General features: G+C 39.3%; 1 protein-coding gene and 1 long non-coding RNA gene across 2 annotated transcripts; one reads left to right on the top strand and one right to left on the bottom strand.

The window, feature by feature from the left end:
- Window positions 1-988: 988 nt before the first annotated feature.
- LOC126002873 (uncharacterized) lies at window positions 989-3,764 on the bottom strand. Its single transcript, XR_007493486.1, has 3 exons — window positions 3,730-3,764; window positions 3,060-3,169; window positions 989-1,163 (listed from the first exon to the last, which is right to left on the bottom strand). It is a non-coding gene; the product is annotated as an uncharacterized LOC126002873 (long non-coding RNA).
- Window positions 3,765-14,493: 10,729 nt separating this feature from the next.
- IFNA6 (interferon alpha 6) lies at window positions 14,494-15,138 on the top strand. The gene has a single exon (XM_049770172.1). The coding sequence runs from the start codon at window positions 14,494-14,496 to the stop codon at window positions 15,136-15,138; it is 645 nt and encodes a 214-aa protein (XP_049626129.1).
- The last annotated feature ends 9,728 nt before the right edge of the window (window positions 15,139-24,866 follow it).

The following is a 24,866-nucleotide window of genomic DNA, read 5'->3' on the forward strand; positions in this document are numbered from 1 at the left end:
TTTCCTGAACCGAATCTTGTACCTTTTCACTGTGTGGATTATTTCCTGCATCAGTGTTTGCTTCCAGACCCGTGTCTCACCAGATCATTGTTTTGGAGCCTGGGGCTCCGAGTATACCCCTGTACTCTTACTTTTGGGCCCTGCTTCTTAATTTCTGTTTTGACAATAGCCCTGCACAAGACTGCATTTTTCTCTCAGAAATTGACTATGTTTTTGGTCATTATTGACCAAATAGTTATTATTGACCAGGCAGTCTTTTCATTTCTTCCTGTCTCTCTGCTCTCAGGAATCACTCCTGGCAGCTAGGGAGACCATATGGGAAGCTGGAGATTAAACTCTGGTCTGCTGTGTGTGTGAAGAAAACACCCCACACATTGTTATCTGACCCCACCTTGAGATTTTTAATGTTCATATTTAGTGAGATTTCCTAGAGCATTTCAGAGAGATGAAACTACAGCAAGGCCTTGAATTAGAGCTTTTCATTCAATGTCATATTATATAATTAGTTTAAGCACCATGTATATAAAATTGTTCATGATTGAGTTGTTGTTGTTTGTTTGATTTTTTGGTTTCTGGGCTAACCCTGGCAGAAGTCAGGGGTTACTCCTGGCTTTATGCTCAGAAATCACTCCTGGCAGGCTTCGGGAACCATTTTAGATGCCAGGGATCGAACCTGAGTCAGTTGCATGCAAGGCAAACAGCCTACCTGCTGTGCTATTGCTCAGACCTCTCATGATTGAGTTTTAGTCATAGAATGTACATCATCCTTCATCATTGCACCTTTTCCATCACACATATCCCTAGTTTCCCTTCCACCCTCCCCTGCCTGCAGCACTTTACTTCTCTCTCTCTTTCTTTCTCAATGTCAATTTTTAATGCATATTAAAACAAATAAAGATTGCCCTGAGATTCCCTGAGTCTTGTAAAGCTGCTATCATTCAATTCCCTTCTTAATTATGACATTCTTATACCTCAGACAATGAAGATGAGCTTGCCTTTCGGAGTAGTAGGACTCAGTTCTGGCAGGCTATGCTTCTGGGCCAAGTCTCAAGTAAGGAAGGACACAACATGGAACACACCATTCTTGGTCTCACAGTGAAGAGAAAGGTGGTCTTGAAATTTGGCAGGACAGATCTCTGGAGATACTGGCCTTTGTCACGTGGCTATAGAGAGACAGAAAATATAAAACATATAATTCAATGTGCACACACCTCTTAAACTCAGCAGTTTTGAAATCATTGCTGGTTAAGTAAGGCATTTGACAAATGAAACCACCCAAAAGGGGTATGTTGTAAGGAATATGACACATTTATGTGCTCTTTAAAATGTTGTACCTTAGGGGATAGAGCCTGTTCTGCCTAAGACAAATTAAATTGTTCCTAGGACTAGAAAGTTGTACAAAATGACTAATTTAAAAATTTCAGGATGTGTTGTTTAGGGTTCTCCAGACAAAGGCATTGTGTGTGTGTGTGTGTGTGTGTGTGTGAGAGAGAGAGAGAGAGAGAGAGAGAGAGAGAGAGAGAGAGAGAGAGAGAGAGAGAGAGAGAGAGAGAGAGAGAGAGAGAGCGCACCTTTATACTTACAAAGAAAGAGGGACAGAAAGACATAATGAGAGACAGGTGGGTTTCACTTTAACAAGTTGCAGCACTAAAAATGTTTTATCAAATGAGATTGGGGGGGGGCCACACCCATTGGGGCTCAGAGCTTACTCCTGGCTTTGCACTCAGGAAATCACTCCTGGCAGGCTAGAGGACCATATGGGATGATGACGATCGAACCCACTTCTGTCCCAGGTTGGTTGTGTACAAGGCAAATGCCCTACCACTATATTGTAGCTCTGACCCTCTCAAATGAGATTCTTATTAGGTGAGGATTGTTCTTTTCCACGCTTACTCCAATATTTTCCATTTCTTTCAATTTCTCTTTCAGTTGTGGGCCTTAGATAATGTCACATAATTTCAGCACCTTTTCAGTATCTTGGTCAAAGTGAATTACATATCTTTCATAGTAATATTTTAGGTAGATATTAGAAGCAGGGGAATTCCCACCACTGAAGTTGACTTCCCTCCCCCCCATTCCCAGCATGCATCTGATACCCCCTTCCCTTACCCCCCACCCCCCGGGCTGCTAGTATAAGTGATCCCCTCTATATCTAGCTTGTTGTAGATTGGGTATCAATTCTGTTGTTGGCTTTGGATTTGGTGATTATGTCTGATCATTTTATTACTATTTAATGATCATACAGTTATTTGGACTTGGTACCCTCTGTTATTTCCCTCTCAATTTAAGGGCAGAGCAAGATGTTTCCAGTTATGTGGTACTGTTTGAAAAAAAAAGGAAAGAAATAGGATGGGGTAAAAATGCCACAGGCCAAAAGTGGGCAGGGTCCTTCTTGAGGATCTAAATATCAGTTTTGAGAGAAGAAGGGAAAAAGGGATGAGGATCACCACAATAATACAAAAAGAGAAATCAAACAAAAAATCCAATGAGCACTACAAGAAATCCAATGAGCACTACAGCAATAGACACAAGCACCACACAATAATCACGATTCTGAAAAAAAGTCAGAACGGAGCACAAAAGAAGAGAGGAAACAACAATGACAATAACCAAACCAAAAAAGCAAACACAAAACAAAAATTTGTGCTGGTTCTCTTTTCAGTATCTTACAGTGGTTACTAAACGTACTTGTGCAGTGGTAGAAGCTCCACTCAATCAGATATTTTTATCTAAATGAGATTTAATGTGCAAAGAAAACTTGAGTTTTTTTTTTATCTATGTTTCAATATATTTCACAAAGAGTTCTTAGACATTTGATCCTGACTTTGTTTTTACACTCCTTAAATCTAAGTGAACAGAAAATTAACTAATATAGGAGTGGCTTCACTTTCATATTTCCCTTTTCAGGGGTGAATGCATTTGATTGTGACTTTCCATTGTCCGTACAAGTGCAATAGCTTATAAATATAGTCTATAGATAATAGCAGCATAAATTGGGCACACTAAGAATTAGCTCTTACAATCTCTTCCTTCTCTTTCCCCAAATTCTGACAACCCACCTGTGTCAGGCATTGTGGATATCAAGGAAGACAATAGGATGTGATTGTGATGCAGGATTTCTGTATTCCTCAGTGGTAACCAATTTCTTCAATATTGCACAAGCTCAGAGCTGGAAAGATAGAAAAAAAAAGAGATAGAAATAAAAAAAATAATAATAAATAAAATAATACAATAAATAAAACAATAAAATAATAAAAACAGATAGAAAAAAGATAGTAAAAATGAAACTCTAGTATAGGACTAAGTTAAATATGACTTGTTTTATGAAATTTTTATAGGAAAACTGGGTTTTTGTATTATTTGTAAAATGTTACAAAGTATATGAAGATTTTAAAAAGTAATCTGGCTAGTAAGGCCTTTGACATTATTATTATTATTATTATTATTATTATTATTTTTTACTAAATGCTTAGATACTGCCATCATTTCTGGTCTCTAAGACCCTAAGATGGGCAGAATTTATGGTCTTAGGAAACTGTTAATTTCTCATTCTTAGAAAGCCCATTAAAATGTAGGATCAGGACTGCTAACAGCAACTGGCAAGTGGAAACTTAGACTTCCTCTTGCAACATCCTCCAAAGAGTAAGAAGCAGTCATGAGACAGATTGGGACTAAGGCAATATCAGCATGTACAGTGTAGTTGGTAAAGGCTGTGGCTCCTGATTTTACCTGATAGCAGAGTTTCCTTTCATCTTTGATACTCAGAAACAACTTCCTGGTGGTCACCCAGGAGCTGACCAAATTAAAAGAAATTGTGTTTGTCAGCTGTACATGGAGAATATGAAGAAATGAATGAGAGCTGCCTTTCCTATTTCCATCACACAAAATAATCTTTCTTATCACTTTCCTGCCAAGAGAGATGTGGAGTGCAGCTCCCCTCATTCCTTCAGGGGTTTGCATGTTCAGAGCCCCAAATACTAACAGGGGATTATTTTTTGTGTGTGAAAGCACAGAGCCCAGGTTTCTCCCTTGCAGCAATGTACAGCACACTAAGAAGAGAAAGGATCTAGCCCCAAGGCCTCTGCAGAGAATAGTGTGTGGGCTCACCATCTGACAGAACAGCAACTAATCTGTTTCAGTTTCAGTTTCCAACTCAATTTCACACTTCTCTGCTTTCAAGGCACAATTTTTTTCGCAAGTAGTAAACACCAGGAAGACAGAAAATTATCTGTTTATTTTCTACCATGATGGAACATTTCTAAGTTTTTAGCCATAGAAACCATAAAACTAATTTAAAAGCCATTTCGTATGTATTACTAGAGTAAGTAGTACTTCCTACATGAATGGCATTAAAGAAACAATATTCCTAGAAGTAAAAATAAATAAAATCTCAATGCAACATAAAGATTAATGTCACATTGCTTTACTGAAGAAAATATGAAAAGTTTTGAATGAAGACAACTCATGACTGCTCTGGAAATTCCCAGGATTCAAAGAAAGAGAGGGTGCAATTGAAGTATGAGGAATTAGTTTAAGAAATTCTTACCCCAAAATATTGAAGTTTCTCCTGCTAAGTATCCTTACTGCTTCATTGAAAAGCTAACTGCTCTTCTTGTATTGGAGTCTCCATTTTTACTTAAGTAAGATTGGTGTACAACAGCATATTATTTGAAGCCAACAGATTATAATTCAACATCAGATTCTACACACACATTACATGTTGCTTCCCAGCTCCCCTTATTAACAATACAGTCACAGTGGGGTCTTGGGAATGATGCTTTAGTAACATGAGTTTAAATGAATTGTGTCTGAGGTAGACAGGAGTGATAAGAAATGATCAAACATGTTAGTTCTGCCTGCTGATAGTATTAAAGTGACCTTGAAATTTTTAAGGAATTTGTTTCCAGTGAACTAAGAAAGTAAAATTGTATTGAATTCATGTTTTTATATAGGCAAAATAAAGATAAGGGAGGACATGGGTTATAATATTAAAATACTATGGGGGCCACATACGTGGTTGGTCAGGGCTATTCCTGGTCTTGGACTTGTGCGTGCAAGTCTAAGGACACTCATGATTGTACTTGGTGTGACCATATACACTGTATATTCAAGGAAAGCACCTTCTTTGCTGTACTAGCTCCCAGATCCCTTAGATACAGTTTTATATCTTTTATTTAATATTTTATTTAGGTAAAATAAAATATTACATAATATATTTATAATTTATAATATTTATTTATAATATAATATTTGATAAGATTCTATTTAACTGCTTAAATAAAATATTAAAAATTGTGTCCTACATTTAAAATAGCTAAACATATTGAAAATATTTTGCCTCCTTTTTTTATATCGAAAAATCTTAAATATTAACATTAAATATTAAACATTTAATATACTAAAAATTGTGTTCAACGTGGATGCTAAAATTTTGTATCAGAAAGCTTACTAGTATAATTTCAAAATCATGTCATTTTTTTTGTTTTGTTTTTTAATTTTAATTATGACAACAAAGATGCAAAGAAAGAGGACATGGTAAAGTTACAGTGGAAGCCCAATCACCCATAAGCAGAATTCTCGGTAGTCCCAACGATGATATCCCAGCCTTGATCTTTCAACCAAAGAAAATTAAGAAAAAAAAAACTGAACCCATGTACAATACAATTAATTTGTCCCTCAAATTCCCAGTTGTATTACATACTATTTCTTAGCAGCACACAATATAATCCAAAGAGATTAGACTTATGTAACTCCTTAAACATTGAGGGCAAAGTACATTTATCTAGTTCCATGCACATGCTTACTAGTTTAAGTTAACCTCAAAAGTTTTAGTGGGTTGTTTTTCTTAAGGATTGGAGTCAAGGGAAAATAGTAAAAAAATGGTGTTAGAGTGGCATTTGTTTGCATAGGCCCACCAAAATATAAGGGACATGGAAAGAAAAATTATGGTCTAAATACAAGGAGACCCTACCACTGAAGTTTCCCGGCACAGGACTGACTCTAGGCTCCAGGCAAACTAGTTTGTTCAATTCAAGTCATCGTCTGTAGTGGCAATATACCTTCATTCCTCACATAGTCTCTGTTGTTGGTATCATGTTTCTGTATTAAAGGTCCTGGAGTCTGCATATCCCATATTGCAGTCAGGATGGTGAAGAGCATCCTCTCGTTTCACCTCACACTTAAGGGGCACTAGAGAGAACCATGTCCTGTAGAGCAGGTCATTGTTGTTGTCAAGTCTTCTCAGTGTAAACGGAAGTCTCTTTTTAGGAGGTCGATGTCAGACCCTTGGTAGTGTCTTTCCTGGTAGAGGACTGCTTCCTCTTCTTCTCAGTGTAAACGGAAGTCTCTTTTTAGGAGGTCGATGTTAGACCCTTGGTAGTGTCTTTCCTGGTAGAGGACTGCTTCCTCTTCTTCTCAGTGTAAACGGAAGTCTCTTTTTAGGAGGTCTATGTCAGACCCTTGGTAGTGTCTTTCCTGGTAGAGGACTGCTTCCTCTTCTCAGTGTAAACGGAAGTCTCTTTTTAGGAGGTCGATGTCAGACCCTTGGTAGTGTCTTTCCTGGTAGAGGACTGCTTCCTCTTCTCAGTGTAAACGGAAGTCTCTTTTTAGGAGGTCGATGTCAGACCCTTGGTAGTGTCTTTCCTGGTAGAGGACTGCTTCCAGCTGTTGCTATAAAAGACCTTGGATGTTTCGTAGATAGCTTGCCTGGTTCTGGCGTGAATGGAGGATTCCCATTCTTCTGAGGCCTGTGCCAGGGCATTATATCAATGTTCAGGGTGTAAGGTACATTGTACTGAGATTTATTAGATAAGAACTTATCTGTAGGTATAGTGTTTTCCTATTTTAATGTGTCTATGCAAAGAAGGATCAATGCCATGAAGCGTTATTGGTGCATCTGGAGGCAATAGGAACAAGACCTGCAATTTCCATGACATAGTTCAATCATAGGCATTAAACTGAGGGACAGTTCCACCAACAATCCTTATTGAACAGCTTACAAAGAAAAGACAAGATGAAAAGTGGATAGAAACATCATGGTAGAAGAATATAGAGAGAGTTACAGCCGTTAAAGAAAATATACATAAAATATTTAAAAGATATATGTGTGCAATTTATGTCCTTCTAAATAGTTCTGGGATTGTTAGATCCACTGTACGTCTTTGGTCTGAGATTAGAACTGTGTATTATTGAAGGGTAAATCGGGGGTACTGATGGTTGGGAGGAGAATACGGGCGCTAGCCCCCCGCGCCGTTTGCATCATGTAGACTAGTATGAAATTGCCAGTGACAGCCTGAGTATAACTGACCAACTATCTGCCACCCCACAGATCAAACACCACCCCCCAAGCCAATCTCAGGAGCTCAAGCCCCACCCTAGGCCAATCTCCGCAGCTGGCCTGGGAGTGGGGAAAACCCAGGGTGCCCCATCAGGTCCTCCAAGAAACCCACCTGGAGATCCGGAGGAAAGGGGGAGAGGGGGGTCGGGTGACCCAGGTCCGGGCCCCCCTACCCTAGGCCGGGCCAAGTGGCCCCTGGCACATACGGAGGTCTGCCAGGAGCCAGCCCGTGCTGGCTGAAAATCCTGCGCCAGGAAGGGAGGAAAGCCCTCCCAGGCCCCAAGGAACAGAGCTCAAGACCCACCCTAGGCCAATCTCCACAGCTGGCCTGGGAGTGGGGAAAACCCAGGGTGCCCCATCAGGTCCTCCAAGAAACCCACCTGGAGATCCGGAGGAAAGGGGGAGAGGGGGGTCGGGTGACCCAGGTCCGGGCCCCCCTACCCTAGGCCGGGCCAAGTGGCCCCTGGCACATACGGAGGTCTGCCAGGAGCCAGCCCGTGCTGGCTGAAAATCCTGCGCCAGGAAGGGAGGAAAGCCCTCCCAGGCCCCAAGGACCAGAGCTCAAGACCCACCCTAGGCCAATCTCCACAGCTGGCCTGGGAGTGGGGAAAACCCAGGGTGCCCCATCAGGTCCTCCAAGAAACCCACCTGGAGATCCGGAGGAAAGGGGGAGAGGGGGGTCGGGTGACCCAGGTCCGGGCCCCCCTACCCTAGGCCGGGCCAAGTGGCCCCTGGCACATACGGAGGTCTGCCAGGAGCCAGCCATTGCCGGCTGAAAATCCTGCCCCAGGAAGGGAGGAAAGCCCTCCCAGGCCCCAAGGACCAGAGCTCAAGACCCACCCTCTCATGTCATTTTTTTATTAACAAAACTAAATATTTCAATATTAGAAATGCCCTTTAATAAGTTGTTTTACAATACTATCATATTAAAAAAAAGAAATATAGTATATAGTTAATAAAAGATGAACATTGGAAGAATCTAATCTAATCTAACATTGTTTCCTATCTGTCCAACCTTTCAGCATCTTAGTACTTGCAAGCCCTAGAACGTGGGAAAGTGGAAAAAGTTCTCAGGACTTGGGGACAATAGCCCTAGGGAGCACACAACCTTTAGGGTTTTTTGCAACGTAGATTTCTCCCAGGACCATCGACTAACTCTCGTGACTCTGAATCACTGCGACGAGCCAGAGCTATCCGAAACTCTGCAACTCACTCAACACGCCCTGATTGCCAGCCTTGAAAAGTTGGCTCATTTGCGGCGAGGATTGCGCACACGATTTCCCTTGCGTACTAGTGCTGTAAAAGCAGCACAGCGTGGTTCTCTGCTGTAGTGGAGGCTAAGGTTATTGAGCAGTTAAGAGCCGACCATTGTCTCCAAACTACCCCAGTGCGTCCCGGAAATTGCACTCTCTTGTGGCCATCTGCAGAATCTCAATTTCCAGGGTACCAGCCAAGAAAAAGGGCACATTGTCTTGACCACGATTTTTAAGGTAAAATCATAGCATATAAAGTGGATGAATCTGGGGAATATCAACGTGAGTGAAGTTAGTCAGCGAGAGAAAGACAGACTTACAATGATCTCTTATAAACGGGCTATAAAGAAACAGTAAGGGAAAAAATAAATGCCCAGAAACTTGAAAGTCTGTAGGAAGTTTGGGGGTAGAGTTGGAGGTGAGGGACACAGATCAGGAAACTGTAGCAGTGGTGGACAGAAGTGATAATGAAAAGATCATCAACAGAGCACGGCCTTTCCTGTAATAACCTAACAAATTAACTTCTATGAATGGAGAGAACTCCAGGATAAAATCATTTAGGAGATTAGCATAAAACTTCTTTGCCAAAGCCACTTGGGGCTTGCTGTCTTAGACCTCTATGATTTCTCTTGATTATGTTTCTCACTTGCTTTTTTCTATGTCTCTGTATTTTCACTCTGGAGATGCCCACTTTCTTTCTTTATATATTTTTCCTCTTTATCTCTCCCTTCACATCTAAGTAAATTTCATTTAATAACTATCTCCCTTCACTAGAAAAAAAAAAAGGGGGGGGATACAGAGGCTGGAGAAGAAGGGAAACCCTCATGCTTCTGAGATAACTGCATATCAATCCTTCATATACATGGAAAAGAGGCAATATCGCCAACTCCAGAAGAGTCAAGGGCACCTGTTTCCCATCAAGTAGATTGTTCATGCTTCAGCACTGAGCACAGCCCACAGTTCTGGAGAAACTACTCTCTAGCCTTCATCACAGCCAGGAATACCTGTCATAATTAAATTGGGACTGGTGCTAACCACAGTGAGAGAGGACGTAGTCTAGTTTCTAACCAGTAGATTCACCAAAGATGATCTACTTCCTTAGTCTAGAAGTGGATGTGTGGTATAGACACGACAATCTGGGAAACATTATGAACAGTAAAATTCTCACAATAGTGGGGTCTGGGGATCACAAGTTCATGGCTTGAACATGATCAGGATAAAAGGCCCTCTTCTAGTCTTAGGCTGTCATTTAGGTAGCTAGTGGTGTCTCTGAAGTCCTTCTACAGAGGCCTCAAAACTCATCCTTGATCTAAAGCACCTCACGTAAGGCCACACTTACTAGTATGATCACATCACACACTAGGATTTCAGCATATTCATCTGGGTGCCATGATACTACATTTGAACTATGATGCAGCTACCATTTGGGAGTAAAAGGCCTCAAGACTGAGGGACTCAATTATCTATACAAATAGATGAGTTAGAAAAGGAATCTTAAAGTTAATTGTGAACCTGACAAAGACCAGTTTTTCCTCTGGTTCTCATTTTCATAGACATTTCCTTTTCATTTAAAACAAATGGAAGGGAATTGAAAACCTCTAAAATTTTCTGAAATCTGATGTTAAAGGGAAAATATTCAAATTGATGATAACTTCTAAGTGGTACATTCTCACTGGAAAATGCTATTGCTTGCAAATTTAGTACTTGAAGATATGAACAAATTTACAAGACAGGTGAGTGCTCTGACTCCTAAGGTAAGGAACCATAAACACAATTTTAAGATGGTTTAAACTTATTCAAAATGCAGCATTTCTTAGTATCTCTTGTTCTCTTTGGGGTTTCTCATATATCAAGACAAGAAGTATTCATGTTAAACTTAAGAAAGACTAAATTTAATAAGGATGAACTCAATGTTATATAGTCATTGAAGGTAATTCACGTCCTCAGTGAACTACTGGTCAGATGTTCACATCTCAAGTTCATCTTCTGACTCATCTTTATTTGCTTATAAAGTGGTATTGACTAATTTTTAGGGTTAACTTTGTTTTATTTTATATTATAATTATATATATTAATTGATTTACAATAATGCTAATGATAGGGTTTCATGTGTACAATATTCCAACATTCTACATACCTGCAGGGTGTTCACTTTCCTCCATCATTGTCTCAGGATGCTCTCCTAACCACCCTAATCCATCCCCCCTTTGATAAGTCAAATTATGGAAACTAGTTCTCAGGTACTGCTTGTCTTTGACTTTTTATTATTCCTTTGCTATAGGATCTCCCTGCAGTGGATGCTGTTTCCGTTCTGAACCACCGTGGCAGACATAAACCCACAGAGCAACTGTTTCGGGAATTCTCCTTGAAGCTAAAGCTTCAGAGAGACACTGCTCCAGAGAAAGGGAAGGAAAGCACAAAAAGGGGCACCATCTGCCCAATATTAGTGGTTACTAATCAGGCTTGACTCCAGGACTTCCCTCTTCCCTTACAGAGAGGTCTGATTACAGGAGAGTATTGCCATTTTAATAAAGTTAATTCTCCCAATCCATGGACAGGATATATGTCTCCATTTCCTTGTGTCCTCTTTTATTTCTTGAAGCAGTGTTTTGTAGTTTTCTTTGTATAGGTCCTTCACCTCTCCAGTTAAGTTGAGTCCAAGATATTTGAGTTTCTGTGGTACTATTGTGAATGGGATTTTTTATGTCTATTTCTTCTCTATCATTCATTGTACAGATTTAATGCAATCTCTCTAAGGATACCAATGGCATTCTTCAAAGAAGTGGATCAAGCACTCCTGAAATTCATTTGGAACAATAAATGCCTACGAATAACTAAAGCAACCATTAACAGAAAGAAGATAGGAGACATCACTTTCCCCAACTTTAAATTGTACTACAAAGCAATGGTCATTAAAAGAAGCATGATATTGGAATAAAGACAGACCCTCACTCAGATCAATGTAATATACTTGAATATCCATAGAATGACCTCTAGGCATACAATCAATTAGATTTTGATAAAGGAGCAAGAAATGCAAAATGGAGCAAGGAAAGCCTTTTCAACAAATAGTGTTAGGACAACTGGTCTGCCTCATGCAAAAAATCAAACTCAGACATCTATATAACACTATGCATAAAAGTCAGATCAAAATGGATTAAAGACCTTGATACCAGACTTGACACTTTAAGTATATAGAATAAAATGTGGGCAAAACACTCCATGACATTGTGACTGAAAGCATTTTCAAGGAGGAAATAGCATTCTCTAAACAAGTGGAGGCAGAGATAAACAGATGAGAATATATTAAGCTGAGAAGCTTCTGCACCTCAAAGGAAATAGAGCCTAGGACACAAAAGCCATGAGAGAAACTATTCACCCAATGCCCAACATTTAAGGGGCTAATAGCTAAGATATACAAGGTACTGAAGAACTAAACAAGAAAAAAAAATGGGGAGAAGAAATGATAGACATTCCCTCAAAGAAGAAACAGATGGCCAAAAGACACATGAAAAAATGTTCCACATCACTGACCATCAGGGAAATACAAACCAAAACAACAATGAGATATCATCTCACTCCACAGAGACTGGCACACATCACAAAGAACAAGAACAACTATTACTGGTGTGGATGTGGTGAGAAAGGAACTCTCATTTACTGCTGGTGGGATTGCCATCTAGTTCAACATTTCTGGAAAACAATATGGATATTCCTCAAAAACTAGAAATTTAGCTCACATTTGGCCCAGCAATATCACTTTTAAGGATGTACCTCAGGAACACAAGAATACAGTACAAAAAGTCTGTCTGCATACTTATGTTCATTGCGGTGCTATTTACAAGAGCTAGAGTCTGGGAGCAACCAGATGCCCAGCAACAGATGAATGGCTAAGAAAACTGTGGTACATCTATGCAATGGAATACTATGCAGCTTTAGGAAAAATTAAGTCATGAAATTTTCTTATACATGGAGGGACATGGAAACTATTAAGCTGAGTAAAATGAGTCAGAGAAAGAGAAACAGACACAGAATAGTCTCATTCATCTGTGGGATTTAGGAAAAATTAAAAGACCATATGGTAATAATACCCAGAGACAATTGAGATGAGGGCTGAAAAGACCAGCCCAGAATACTCTTTGTGATGAGCACAGTTAGAGAAATAACTGTACCAACAATTACCATGACAATGATAGCAAGAGAGAGAAATAGAATTCCTGTCTTGAAGACAGGTAGGGATGGGGAAAGAGGGAAATGAGAACATTGATGGTCAGAAAGTTACACTGGTGAAGGGTGGTGTACATTTGATGACAGAAACTCAACTATGAACATTTTTGTAACTATGGTGCTTAAATATAAAAATTATTAACAAAAACAAATAAATAAATTAAAAGTTAAATAAAAAACACTATTGCTCCTGAGACATTCCTAAGCCCCAATATTTATGCTTATCTTCTCTCTGATGCCTCACACCTGTCTATACTTCTGCTATGTTCTGCCAATCTGCATGTATCCCAGTTTCTCTTGTCCTATGTAGGCATTGTTGGAATGGAATAGTGTCTCTGGTTATTAACCTGGGACCTGTTCTTTCCCAGTCATCAGCTGGAGGAAACTTCCTTAGGCCTGAACACAACAGAAAGATAGAAATTGACTCTAGTTGGCTGAAAGGGTCTACATACTTTATTGTTTCTTTAAATCTCACATCCTAGAGGGATCATTATGTATGTTCCCCCCCCCTTTTCTCGTTGATTTCACTTAGCATGATAACTTCCAGATTCATTCACAGGTGGCAATTACATGATTTCATTTTATTGTATAGGTGAGTAATGCTATTGGCATTTCTTTTTTAAGACAATTTTTTTTTAGCAAAGCAAAACCTTTTTATCTAAATAAATTTACTTAGAGAAATGGGAGGTGAGGGGAGAAAAAGAGAGAGGAAAAACACGTGTCCGAGGGAGAATATGAACTTCTCCAGAGTGGAAAAATTCAACTATTGACTACTATTGAGGCTATCCATAGCTTATGTTTGAGTCTTAGTTCTCTGAATCTGTGGTAACATTCAGAATCAAACAGTTCACATTCTATTTTCCAGTTCTACTAAAGTTGTTAAACAGGATAATCATGCCAAAAATAATTTACAATATAGAACAAATATAAACAAAATTAAATATAGAACAAATATGAAACATTTTAATTTTAAAACTTTAAATTATTTGGGTACCAACTTGTAACTAGTGAAATTCCAAACAATTTTGTTATATGAAGCAAAATCAAACTTTAGGTACCTATAAAACATGTCGAAAAATAAATGGACAAAATATGTATGTGATTTTTTTAATTTCTGAAAAAAATTAAGCATACCATTATATAGGTACATATTAGTATGTATATTAATTTTTGATATGATATGTTATAACATTTACAAAAATATAAGTCATTCAAATTTAATCAGAATATTAAATATGAATGACTTTTAACTGGCCTTTGAGCTGAATTGAAATATTTTTGTTATTGTCAACTTATTTTGTGAACACTAAATTTTTCCTTTATACAAATAACTAGAGATATACAAAAGTACATATGTAAACAGTACTATTATATTACCACAGTTTCATGAAGGGTCAATTAGGGAAAGGTATTTTAAAGAACTTTGAGGGAAGTGAAAAGTAATAATTAAAAATGAAAACCAAAACAGCTTTGAGAATTACCACTTTACAACCAAGCAGAAAGAAGATAAAGGGAAACAAAAAAATAGAAGTGGAAATTAAGAGCAGCATTCAGAAAATGGAAAGCAATATGCTCCTATATAAGACCCTTTCAGAAAGGCAGTTCTTCAGAGAACCTAGATAGCAGCACTCACAAGAACAACCTTTAGCTTGACTCACAACTTCTGCAAGAACTACCATGGCTCTGTCAACTTCCTTACCGATGGCAGTTTTGGTACTCAGTTGTAGCTTCATTTGCTCTCTGGGATGTGACCTGTTGGAGCCCCATCGATTATTCAAAAGCAAGACTCGGCTTTTTCTGAGACAAATGAGGAGAATCAACCCTGTGTCCTGCCTGGAGGACAGACATGACTTTAGATTTCCTCAGGAGGCATTTAACGGCAGCCAATTCCAGAAGGCTCAAGGCATGTTTGTTTTCTATGATATAGTCCAACAGACCTTGCACCTCTTCAGCAGGAAAGATTCTTATACTGCTTGGAATGAGACCCTCCTAGACCAGCTCTGCTCTGGCCTTGATCAACAACTCATGGACCTGGAGGCCTGTCTGACACAGGAGTTGCAGAAGGAGGACTCTCCTCTGATCAAGGAGGACTCTCTGTTGGCTTTCAGGAAATACTTCCGAAGAATCACTGTCTATCTGCAAGAGAAGAAACACAGCCTTTGTGCCTGGGAAATTGTCAGGTTGGAAATCATGAGATCTTTCTCTTCATCAACCACGTTACAGGAAAGATTAATGAGGAAAGACTTATGCCTGGCGCAACATGGAACTATTTCTCATGAACTTCCATGTGTTCTGTCATATCCAAAGACACAATCTTTTTAATCACAACACTACAAATGTTTTGTCAAGTGTTTGTAGGAGTATTTCACAATTTTACTAGCAATTACAAATAACCATGCTGCAATTTGCTTATGTACATATTTATTTTTTATATTTATAAGACTTAAATTATTTTGTATTTATTAATTTTGTAATATGAATCTGTTTACATTGTGATAATATAGTAGCATATTTTTACTATTGGGTTAATTTATTATTTTGTTTGTTTCTTTTAATAAATGTTTTACTATGGAAACATTATTGCCTTCTATTTTTTTCTTAATACTTCCAAACCTGATTGTGCATGTATAATGAATGGTGCAAAATGGTATACATTGATTTATATTAAAGTTCTCTGTATCAACTGGCTTTCTTGAAGTCAGGTTCTGTGTAGTCCTCTGGAAAGAAAAGTGAATGTAGAAGGAGAAGAACTTCAAGAAGAAAGGGAGTTCAGATGACCATCATGAGTGGGTAACTCAAATAGCAAAGACCAGATATTTTGTAATTATATTTGTCTACTCATGCAGAAAGGCTTATTTAATAGAAAAGTTATTTAATTTTTGTTCTGGGCTATAGCCAGCAGTGCTCAGGGATCACTCCTGATAGTGTTTGTAGAACCATATGTGGTGCAGATATAGAATCTGGGTCAGCTTCGTGCAAGACAATTGCTTTACTTTCTTCCTGGTGGTGCCTATAGTACCTGGGCCATGAAATGGTGTCGGAACCCCAAAGGCACATCCTGCAATTATGGAGGCCTCCAGAGCTGCATCCTGTTTAACTCAAGGTACCATGCAAATGAGTTGGTTGGACTACATGTTAGGCATATACCCAAATCTCTTGGCTCCTAAGGTAAAAATAATACCAGAGTTACTGTATGAGACAAGCAAACATATTATTATTAACCATTTGTAATATTTTCTACAAAAAAGGTCTAAAATATGAGAAACATTTTTCTTATTTTTTCACACAGTTAAATATGAAAATAGAGATCTTTCCCAGTAATTACTTGCAAGAACAGACTAGAAGCCAGAGTGATTGTACAGCAGTTAGAGTGCTTGCTTTGCACTCTGTCGACCCAGATTCATTCCCTGGCATTCTATATTATTGTCACAGAACCACCAATAATAATTCCTGAGTGCAGAGCCAAGAGAGGGTGTGACCCAACAAAAAAGTAACAACAAACCAAAACAAAACATGACAGACTGAAGAAAAAGATTCTGGAAAAGATTGCTATGTGATTACTTTCAATTCTGATCTGTATAATACTCAGTTAAGTTAAGAAATGGTAAGTTGGTGGCCAGAGAGATAGCACAGCTGTAGGGCATTTGCCTTGCATGCAACTGACCCAGGAACAGATGGTGGTTTAAATCCTGGCATCCCATATGGTCCCCCGAGCCTTCCAGGGGCGACTTCTGAGCATAGAGCCAGGAGTAACCCTGAGCACAGCTGGATCTGACCCCCCAAAACAAACAAAAAATAACAACAACATGGGGCCGGAGAGATAGCATGGAGGTAAGGTGTTTGCCTTTCATGCAGGAGGTCATCGGGTTCGAATCCCGGCATCCCATATGGTCCCCCGTGCCTGCCAGAAGCAATTTCTGAGCCTGGAGCCAGAAATAACCCCTGAGCACTGCCGGGTGTGACCCAAAAACCACAAAAAAAAAAAACAACAACAACAACAACAAAAAGAAATGCCAATTTGCATAACTATCAAGAAAATAAATTAGTCTTTTAAGGAGAAATGATATAACAATAATATAGCAATGTCTTAGTATAGTATATATTATATATGCTATTATATAATTTTAGTAATGGTATATTATTAACTAGCTTTGCAATATTATATTATTAAAATTAATGTATCATTAAGAATATAAAGGAATATAGAATATATAAAAGAATATAGAAGAATATAAAAGAAGTATATATATTTGATCAATTTGCTGATTCTGAAATCTGGCACATTTTATTCTCTATGCTTTTCTGAATCATGTTCTTCTATTCTCATGCCACAACTGTTCCCTTCTGCTCTAAACTCCTCATGTGCTCTCCTCTATGACACTCTTTTACCTACACCGCAATTCACACAACTGTTCCTGTTTCCTTTTGTGGTTCTGTGCTGCCTTTTTAAAAGCCACAAACTGAAAGCAAAAATTGAGTAAAAGTTCCATTTGTTTTCTGTAGAAGAGACTTTCTGTGCAGCCCACTTATGAATAGATTTACAGATAAGGCTGTGTACTTTTGCAGTGATGTAAGTAACTAGCAAAAAGGAACTCGAAAACTGTATCTACTTTGAGGGCCAATAATGCTATTAAAATATTAACAGAAGAAGGCTGCCACCTCCTGGCTAAGAGAGATAAGACCACAGACCTCAACTGGAAATAGATCTAACTTTAGGTTCAGTGCCAAAAAAGATGGTTCCAGATCACCTATCTTTTTATTTATTTTTTTTAATTTAAAGAAAATACGTCACATAGTTGATATAGTTGATCATAAGAGGGTCAGTGATGAGGCAGGGCCTCATGGTGATTGTGACTGTGGATGATGGAGACAGCAGGCCTGGCTTCAGCAGTTGGGGACTAGGCCCTCCTTCTCCTCCTGAGATGTCCAACTTTCTGCTGTGTGTCCTGGTGTACTCATGATATTTCTTGGCTTGGTTTACATTTAGTTTGAGAAAACAGCAAGTGAGTCTATGGAGCTGGCTTGCTTTGAACATGGAGACTGTATTTGTGCTCTTTTTCATACAATGGAAACTGACTTTTCCAGAAAAAAAAAAGATCCCTAATACTTGATGAATTGTCCTCCTTTTTCATTTTGTCAGCTGTTTCTCCATGTCATTCCTATCCAGATGGGCTAAGGTGGATACTCTGAATCTGATGGGTCCTCTCCATCCCAGAGACATGGCCAATAGCAGTGTCCCTTGTATAGTAACTCAGTAGTTTGAAGAGTATAAAAAAGGAAAAGGACTGCCAGCTGAAAATTTCTGTTTCATCCCTTGGACCAAGACAGTCAACATGTTGTGGTGAAAGTAATTATGGATATGATGTAAATCCACATAATCTTTTAACTTTGAGTCATTACACAGTCTCCCTGAAAAACAAAATAAGAAGTTGGAGAGATAGTACAGGTGTAAAACACTTACCTTGCACTTGACCAACCCAGGTTTGATCCCTGGCACTGTACTGCACTATGGTCAGCTGAGCACCCCCTGGAGTTATGTAATTCCTGAACACAGAGCAAGGAGTAAGTCCTGAGACAGTTTGGGGAATGTGTGACCTCATTTCCCCCAAATAAATAAAACAAAAATGAAGTAATATGTAACAAAGCACTCTCATGCAGATATTTGAGTTTATTTTTATATGGGCAGAGTGTTCTTAGCCAGCCACATAATCAGGACTGTACTTGTCTGAGGGCCACGGTTTCTATCTAGTAAAACCTTTTGTAAAAACTCTTTTATTTAACTTAGTTCTTTCAAATGAAATCTTTTTTGTTGTTTGTTTTTGTTTTTGGGTCACACCCGGCAACGCTTAGGGGCCACTCCTGGTTCTACACTCAGAAATCCCCCCGGGCAGGCTCGGGGGACCACATGGGATGCCGGGATTCGAACCACTGTCCTTCTGCACGCAAGGCAAATGCCCTTACCTCCATGCTATCTCTCCGACCCTTCAAATGAAATATTTATTATGGATTAGGTTTAATCAGTTTTATTTTTATCTATAGCTTATGTAGGTTGCTCATATGGTACATTTGTTTTTTTTTTTTTTTTTTTTTTTGGTGGTTTTTGGGTCACACCCGGCAGTGCTCAGGGGTTATTCCTGGCTCCAGGCTCAGAAATTGCTCCTGGCAGGCACGGGGGACCATATGGGGCGCCGGGATTCGAACCGATGACCTCCTGCATGAAAGGCAAATGCCTTACCTCCATGCTATCTCTCCGGCCCCCTCATATGGTACATTTAAAGTCAGAGTTGGGTGAACTTCCGACTTCCAGCAATTAGGAAGCAAATGCCTCTCTGGGAGTCAGAAGCTTCAGCAGGCAACACGGGGAGGACATGGCTCCCTGTGCTCTTCACTTGTCCAAATCACAGACCAACGTGGTGTCTCGAAAACAACATCCTCCCTCTTGACTATTTCTAAAACACAAAAGGGACACGTGTATCTCCTTTGTATATCTCAGATGTATTCCCTTAATGTCTATAACTCTTTTCAAACATCCTCATATAGTGACAATTTTGCCCACTGGTTTTGTTATTTGATTGTTTGATTTTCCCCCTTTGAGATCTGTTTTATAAGCAATACTGGTATAGGAGTATCTCTGTATAGATTTCATGTTTGAACCAAGTTACAGGGAATGTTGGACTTTATTCATCGGTTCCCAGATGCATTAACAATATCTTGTGGCATTGCTTCTCTTTTACATAGGCACATTAAAATGGGAAAATAATACATATGCAAACAAGTTCTCATCTAATAGAGATGGGAACACAAATTTGGTAATGCAATTAGGCCTTATACCCTGAACATTGGCATAATGATTTGGCTTAGGCCTCAGAAGAATGGGCATCGCCCATACATACCTGAACAATGGATACCATCTATGGAAACAACCACAATTGTCTATAACATTACCAGGATCCAAGCCTCTACCAGGGAAGACCTACCACTGCTTTGGCATTGACTTACTCCAAAGAGTGCTCTCAACACCCAGACAACTCAGCAACAGCCTGCTTGCAGGGCAGATTGCTCCACATTTAATGGTATGCTGAAACTAGAGGATGCTCCACATCAGCCTGACATCGATGAAAGGAATGCACAGAATCCAGAATCTTTAAATATAAGAACCCTATACCAACAATAGCAAAAGTGTGAAAAAGTTTCACCAGGACCACGAAGAATGACTCAGGTTGGACAGACTGGTATGCCTGGAACCCAGAGTCGGTCTTATGCCAATAAACTTCTGGGGTGAGGCCTTTTTGTAATCAGGCCAAGGATTTTTTTTCGTTTTCCCCATATTTTTCTAGACCTATGCAAACAATGGCAATTGCCACTATCACACCTTTACTATATTCTTTTTACTCTTATCCTTTAAGGAAAAAAAAAACAATTTACTGAACTTAACAATAAATAACTATAGTAGAATGCCTGCCTCGAATATAGGCAGGGGATGGGAAGGGGGGAGAGAGGTATGTTACAATGGCGAAGGGGGGAATTCTGTTTGTAACTGTAACCCAACTCTGATCATGTTATTTAAATAAAACATATTAAAAAAAAATAAAGTCAGAGTTGGATTCCTCTCTGACCAGAAGAGTATATATAACAGAAATACAAAATATAAAGTCCTAGTGTTGGAGTGAGGCCTTTCTTGGCTCCACACAGCACCTATAACCCCTTTGGCCAGTGAGTCTAAAGGTGCAGGATAACAGCATAGAAATGCACAAGCAGTCAGAAATTTCAGTCAGATGAAGTTTCAGGAGTCAGCCAGTTTTATTTCATGGCCCTAATTGCATGTGCATTTCCCCACATGACTTCTATGCAAAGCCTTTTTGTTTTTGTTTTTATGTTTTTTCGGGCCACACCCGTTGCTCAGGGGTTACTCCTGGCTAAGTGCTCAGGAAGAACCTCGGTTCTTCCTTGGCTAGTGCTTGCAAGGCAGACACCTTACCTCTAGCGCCACCTCTCTGGCCCCATATGCAAAGCCTTTTCTTTTTTTTTTTTTTTTTGGGCCACACCTGGCGGTGCTCAGGGGTTACTCCTGGCTATCTGCTGCTCAGAAATAGCTCCTGGCAGGCACAGGGGACCATATGGGACACCGGGATTTGAACCAACCACCTTAGGTCCTGGATCGACTGCTTGCAAGGCAAACACCGCTGTGCTATCTCTCCGGGCCCGCAAAGCCTTTTCAAGCAGCCTTTCTCAACTGCCCTCCAGGATCCTTTGCTGCCTTTCTCTTCAATTCCTCCCCCCCCCCCCAGGCAACACCTATATTCCCAACTGCAGACCCCTCCCAGCTGTGGGTGGGTCTGACCATACAGGTGATATTAGCATATGGAATTGGGGAAGGGGTAAAATTAGTGTTAGGTATATAGAGGTCTTTGAAATAGTTATCTTTTGTATCTGTTCTCATAGCCTGCTTTCCCCCCTCCATCTGCGTGGGAAGAGGGTTCCGGTTTGGAGCTGAATAAATGGGAAAAGGTAGCTGAAAGAAGAGTTTTTTCACCTGCAGGCTCGTGGGCTCCTAGAGTGGTGCAGCTGGCTTAATGGTGAATTGCTTGAGTATGAGTTTCTGGCCTCATATCACCCTTATATCTTCAGACTAATATAACTGAAATAGCTTCCTTACTGGATAGGGGATTTGGGGTTTCTCTTTCCCTTTTGGGAACTGTGGGATAACCAAACCCTAACCTCACTTCAAGGGAACCAAACATTTCAACATGCATAACAGGTATATATAACAGACATGTCCCACCTTTTATTGAAACACAAATTTTGAATAACTAGCTCTTACGGTGAATAATGAAGGGCCTTTGACACTTAATCAGGAAATTGGTGATGCTAGGAGTTTTATTCTTATTTTTTATAAAAAGGAAACTTCAATGAAGCTTGTTGAAAAGGGTTGTCATGAGCACTTTATATCATACATGTGAAGTGAACTAACATCCTGAGATGTAAAGCATCAACCCAACTCCTTATACCTCTATTGTTAGAGTGTGGTTTGGACCGGAAAGGAAAAAGTTTTGAAAACTTTTTTTGAAAACAGGTAGATCGGGAATTCCTAGCAATGAGTTTTGGGAAAGAATAAAAACAATATGTGATCTAAAGAAGTTATTTTGGGGCCCGGAGAGATAGCACAGCGGCGTTTGCCTTGCAAGCAGCCGATCCAGGACCTAAGGTGGTTGGTTCAAATCCCGGTGTCCCATATGGTTCCCCGTGCCTGCCAGGAGCTATTTCTGAGCAGACAGCCAGGAGTAACCCCTGAGCACCTCCGGGTGTGGCCCAAAAAACCAAAAAAAAAAAAAAAAAGTTATTTTGGTTGCTGGAGATTTTTTTTGTTTGTTTGTTTTTGTTTTTAGGTCACACCCAGCTGTGCTCAGGGGTTACTCCTGGCTATCTACTCAGAAATAGCTCCTGGCAGGTATGGGGGACCTTATGGGATGCCAGAATTTGAACAAACCACCTTAGGTCCTGGGTCGGCTGCTTGCAAGGCAAACACCGCTGTGCTATCTCTCCGGCCCGGTTGCTGGAGAATTGTAAGAGGATTAAGGCATTTGCCTTGAATATGGTTCACCCTGGTTTGATTCTCATAAGTGCATATGATCCTCTGGCCCAGCCTGGAGTCATCTTTGAGACAAAAACAGGATTAAGTCCTGAGCATCAGTGGGTATGGCCTAACAAACCAAAATTATGATGATGATAATAATAATAAACACGATTAGATAATTAACCTTTTGCTATTTTTCCAAGTGGAAAATTTGGAATTTTTTGTTATCTTGTCCTCCCTGTTCTACTAATTTTATGTCATTGCCTCTACATGGTTTCATAAACTCCATGTCCATTTCAAACATTCACTTTCTTTTTTTTTTTGTATTTATTTAAACACCTTGATTACATACATGATTGTGTTTGGGTTTCAGTCATGAAAAGAATACCACCCATCACCAGTGCAACATTCCCATCACCAATGTCCCAAATCTCCCTCCTCTCCACCCAACCCCGCCTGTACTCTAGACAGGCTTTCCATTTCCCTCATACATTCTCATTATTAGGATAGTTCAAAATGTAGTTATTTCTCTAACTAAACTCATCCCTGTTTGTGGTGAGCTTCTGTTGCTCTTATGGTGGAGGGGAGAGGACCAGGGGCTCATACATACAAACTTGTGTTCTACCATTGAGTCCCATCTTTGATTCCTATCTTTTACTTCTTTTCACTGATATTTCCAGACAAGTCATTATCTCAAATCTCCTCAGAGTTTTAATGTTGAGCCCCTAATTTCTTCTAAATATTTCAACCTTTTTTTTATTTCTCTCTGTAATAAATGATAGAAATGAACATAACCTATATAGGATAAACTGTAACTCAAATAGGGTTACTGTTAATAATTTCAGGTTTTTAAGAACACTCCTCTCCATAGTTTAAAACGTTAGTGGCTGCCATTTCAAATCTCATCTTTATATCATTATATACAGTTAATAGTGAAATTCTTCAGAATTATTCAATTCTCTCATAATTACAGGCTTTTCAAGTCAGTCGTTTTATGGTTTGAGTGTACTTGTTAGTGAAATAAAATGTCCAGTAATGCAATAATATATGTTCTCCTTCCAGAGATAATTAGTGTTCTAGCGTCTGGGTTCTAGTTGCCGGCCTATTGTGATTTGGTGGTATAACCCTCCCCTTTCCTCCTCAAGGCAGCTCATGTATGAATTCAAGGCAAGACTAATCAGATAGATTGTCTGGCAAAACAGAAGATTGCACTTTAAACCAGGAGATATCCTTTGAGCCTCTGAGTTGTGTAATTCAGTTAGCATAGTAACAAGCCTATAATTTTGCTGCACTCAATTTTGCTGATATGGAACCTATTTGAACTCACAAACTCCATTTTGTCTCTTAGCTTCCATATTAAGATTTCTTAGAATAAATTAAATGCTCTCAGTCATTTTTATGACTACCAAAAATAAGAGGTATCTTTGATCTCACCCTGCAGGCTTTCATCTCACTGTGGCAGAGAAACAAGAGGACTTGGGAGCCAATGCAAAAGTGTCACTCCAACTGAGAACATATTCCTGCCTGGTCCTCTACATATCTCCTATGCTTTAGTCATGATAGCACATACTTGAAATGATGCCTTGGTCATTTACTTGAATTCTTAGAGAAAAACTTCTAGATAACTACATTTTGTTTGTTTGTTTGTTTGTTTTTGTTTTTGGGTCACAACTGGCAGTACTCAGGCATTACTCCTGGCTCTATGCACAGAAATCGCTCCTAGTAGGCTCAGGGGACCATATGGGATGTCAGGATTTGAACCACCGACCTTCTTCTGATTGCAAGGCAAATGCCTTACCTCCATGCTATCTCTCTGGCTCGAAAATAACTTCTAAATTATATTATAACCTAATTGTTTCTCTTGTGACACTAACTTACATCTTGTCAGTAGAAAACTTTCAGAGCCAGAGTGATAGTTCAGTGGGTAGGGATTTTTGCCTTGCACATGGTATTCCATATGGTCCCTCTTCAGGATTTTCAGAATTACATTTTTTGGCCCTTCTTTCCTTCCCCATCAAGTTTTATTTTCTAGGAAAGTTGAAAAGAGAAATAAAAAACTGATGTATTGAAAACTATAGAGAAAAATAGTGAAATCACTCTTTTACTTTCCTTTATTATTAGCCTGAGAATAAAACTGAAAGTAATAAACAGTAAGACAAATCTCCCATAAAATCACTTTGTGAGAAATTTATTAAAATATTTTTGTCTGCCCGGAGGAGATACACAGCGGAGTTTTGCTTTGCAAGCAGCCGATCCAGGACCAAAAGGGTGTTGGTTTGAATCCCAGCACCCATATGGTCCCCATGCCTGTCAGGAGCTATTTCTGAACAGACTAGCCAGGAGTAACCCTGAGCACCGCCGGGTGTGGGCCCAAAAAACAAACAAACAAACAAATATATATATATATAAATAAAGATAATATATATATATAAATATAGTTTTGGTGACTGGGAAGGTGGCGGCTACAGGTTAGGTG

This window comes from Suncus etruscus, chromosome 1 (assembly GCF_024139225.1).
Source record: "Suncus etruscus isolate mSunEtr1 chromosome 1, mSunEtr1.pri.cur, whole genome shotgun sequence".
Lineage (NCBI taxonomy): Eukaryota > Metazoa > Chordata > Mammalia > Eulipotyphla > Soricidae > Suncus > Suncus etruscus.

Excerpts from the sequence above, each read along its gene's own strand:
- IFNA6 (XM_049770172.1), top strand. The coding sequence starts at position 14,494 with ATGGCTCTGTCAACTTCCTTACCGATGGCAGTTTTGGTACTCAGTTGT.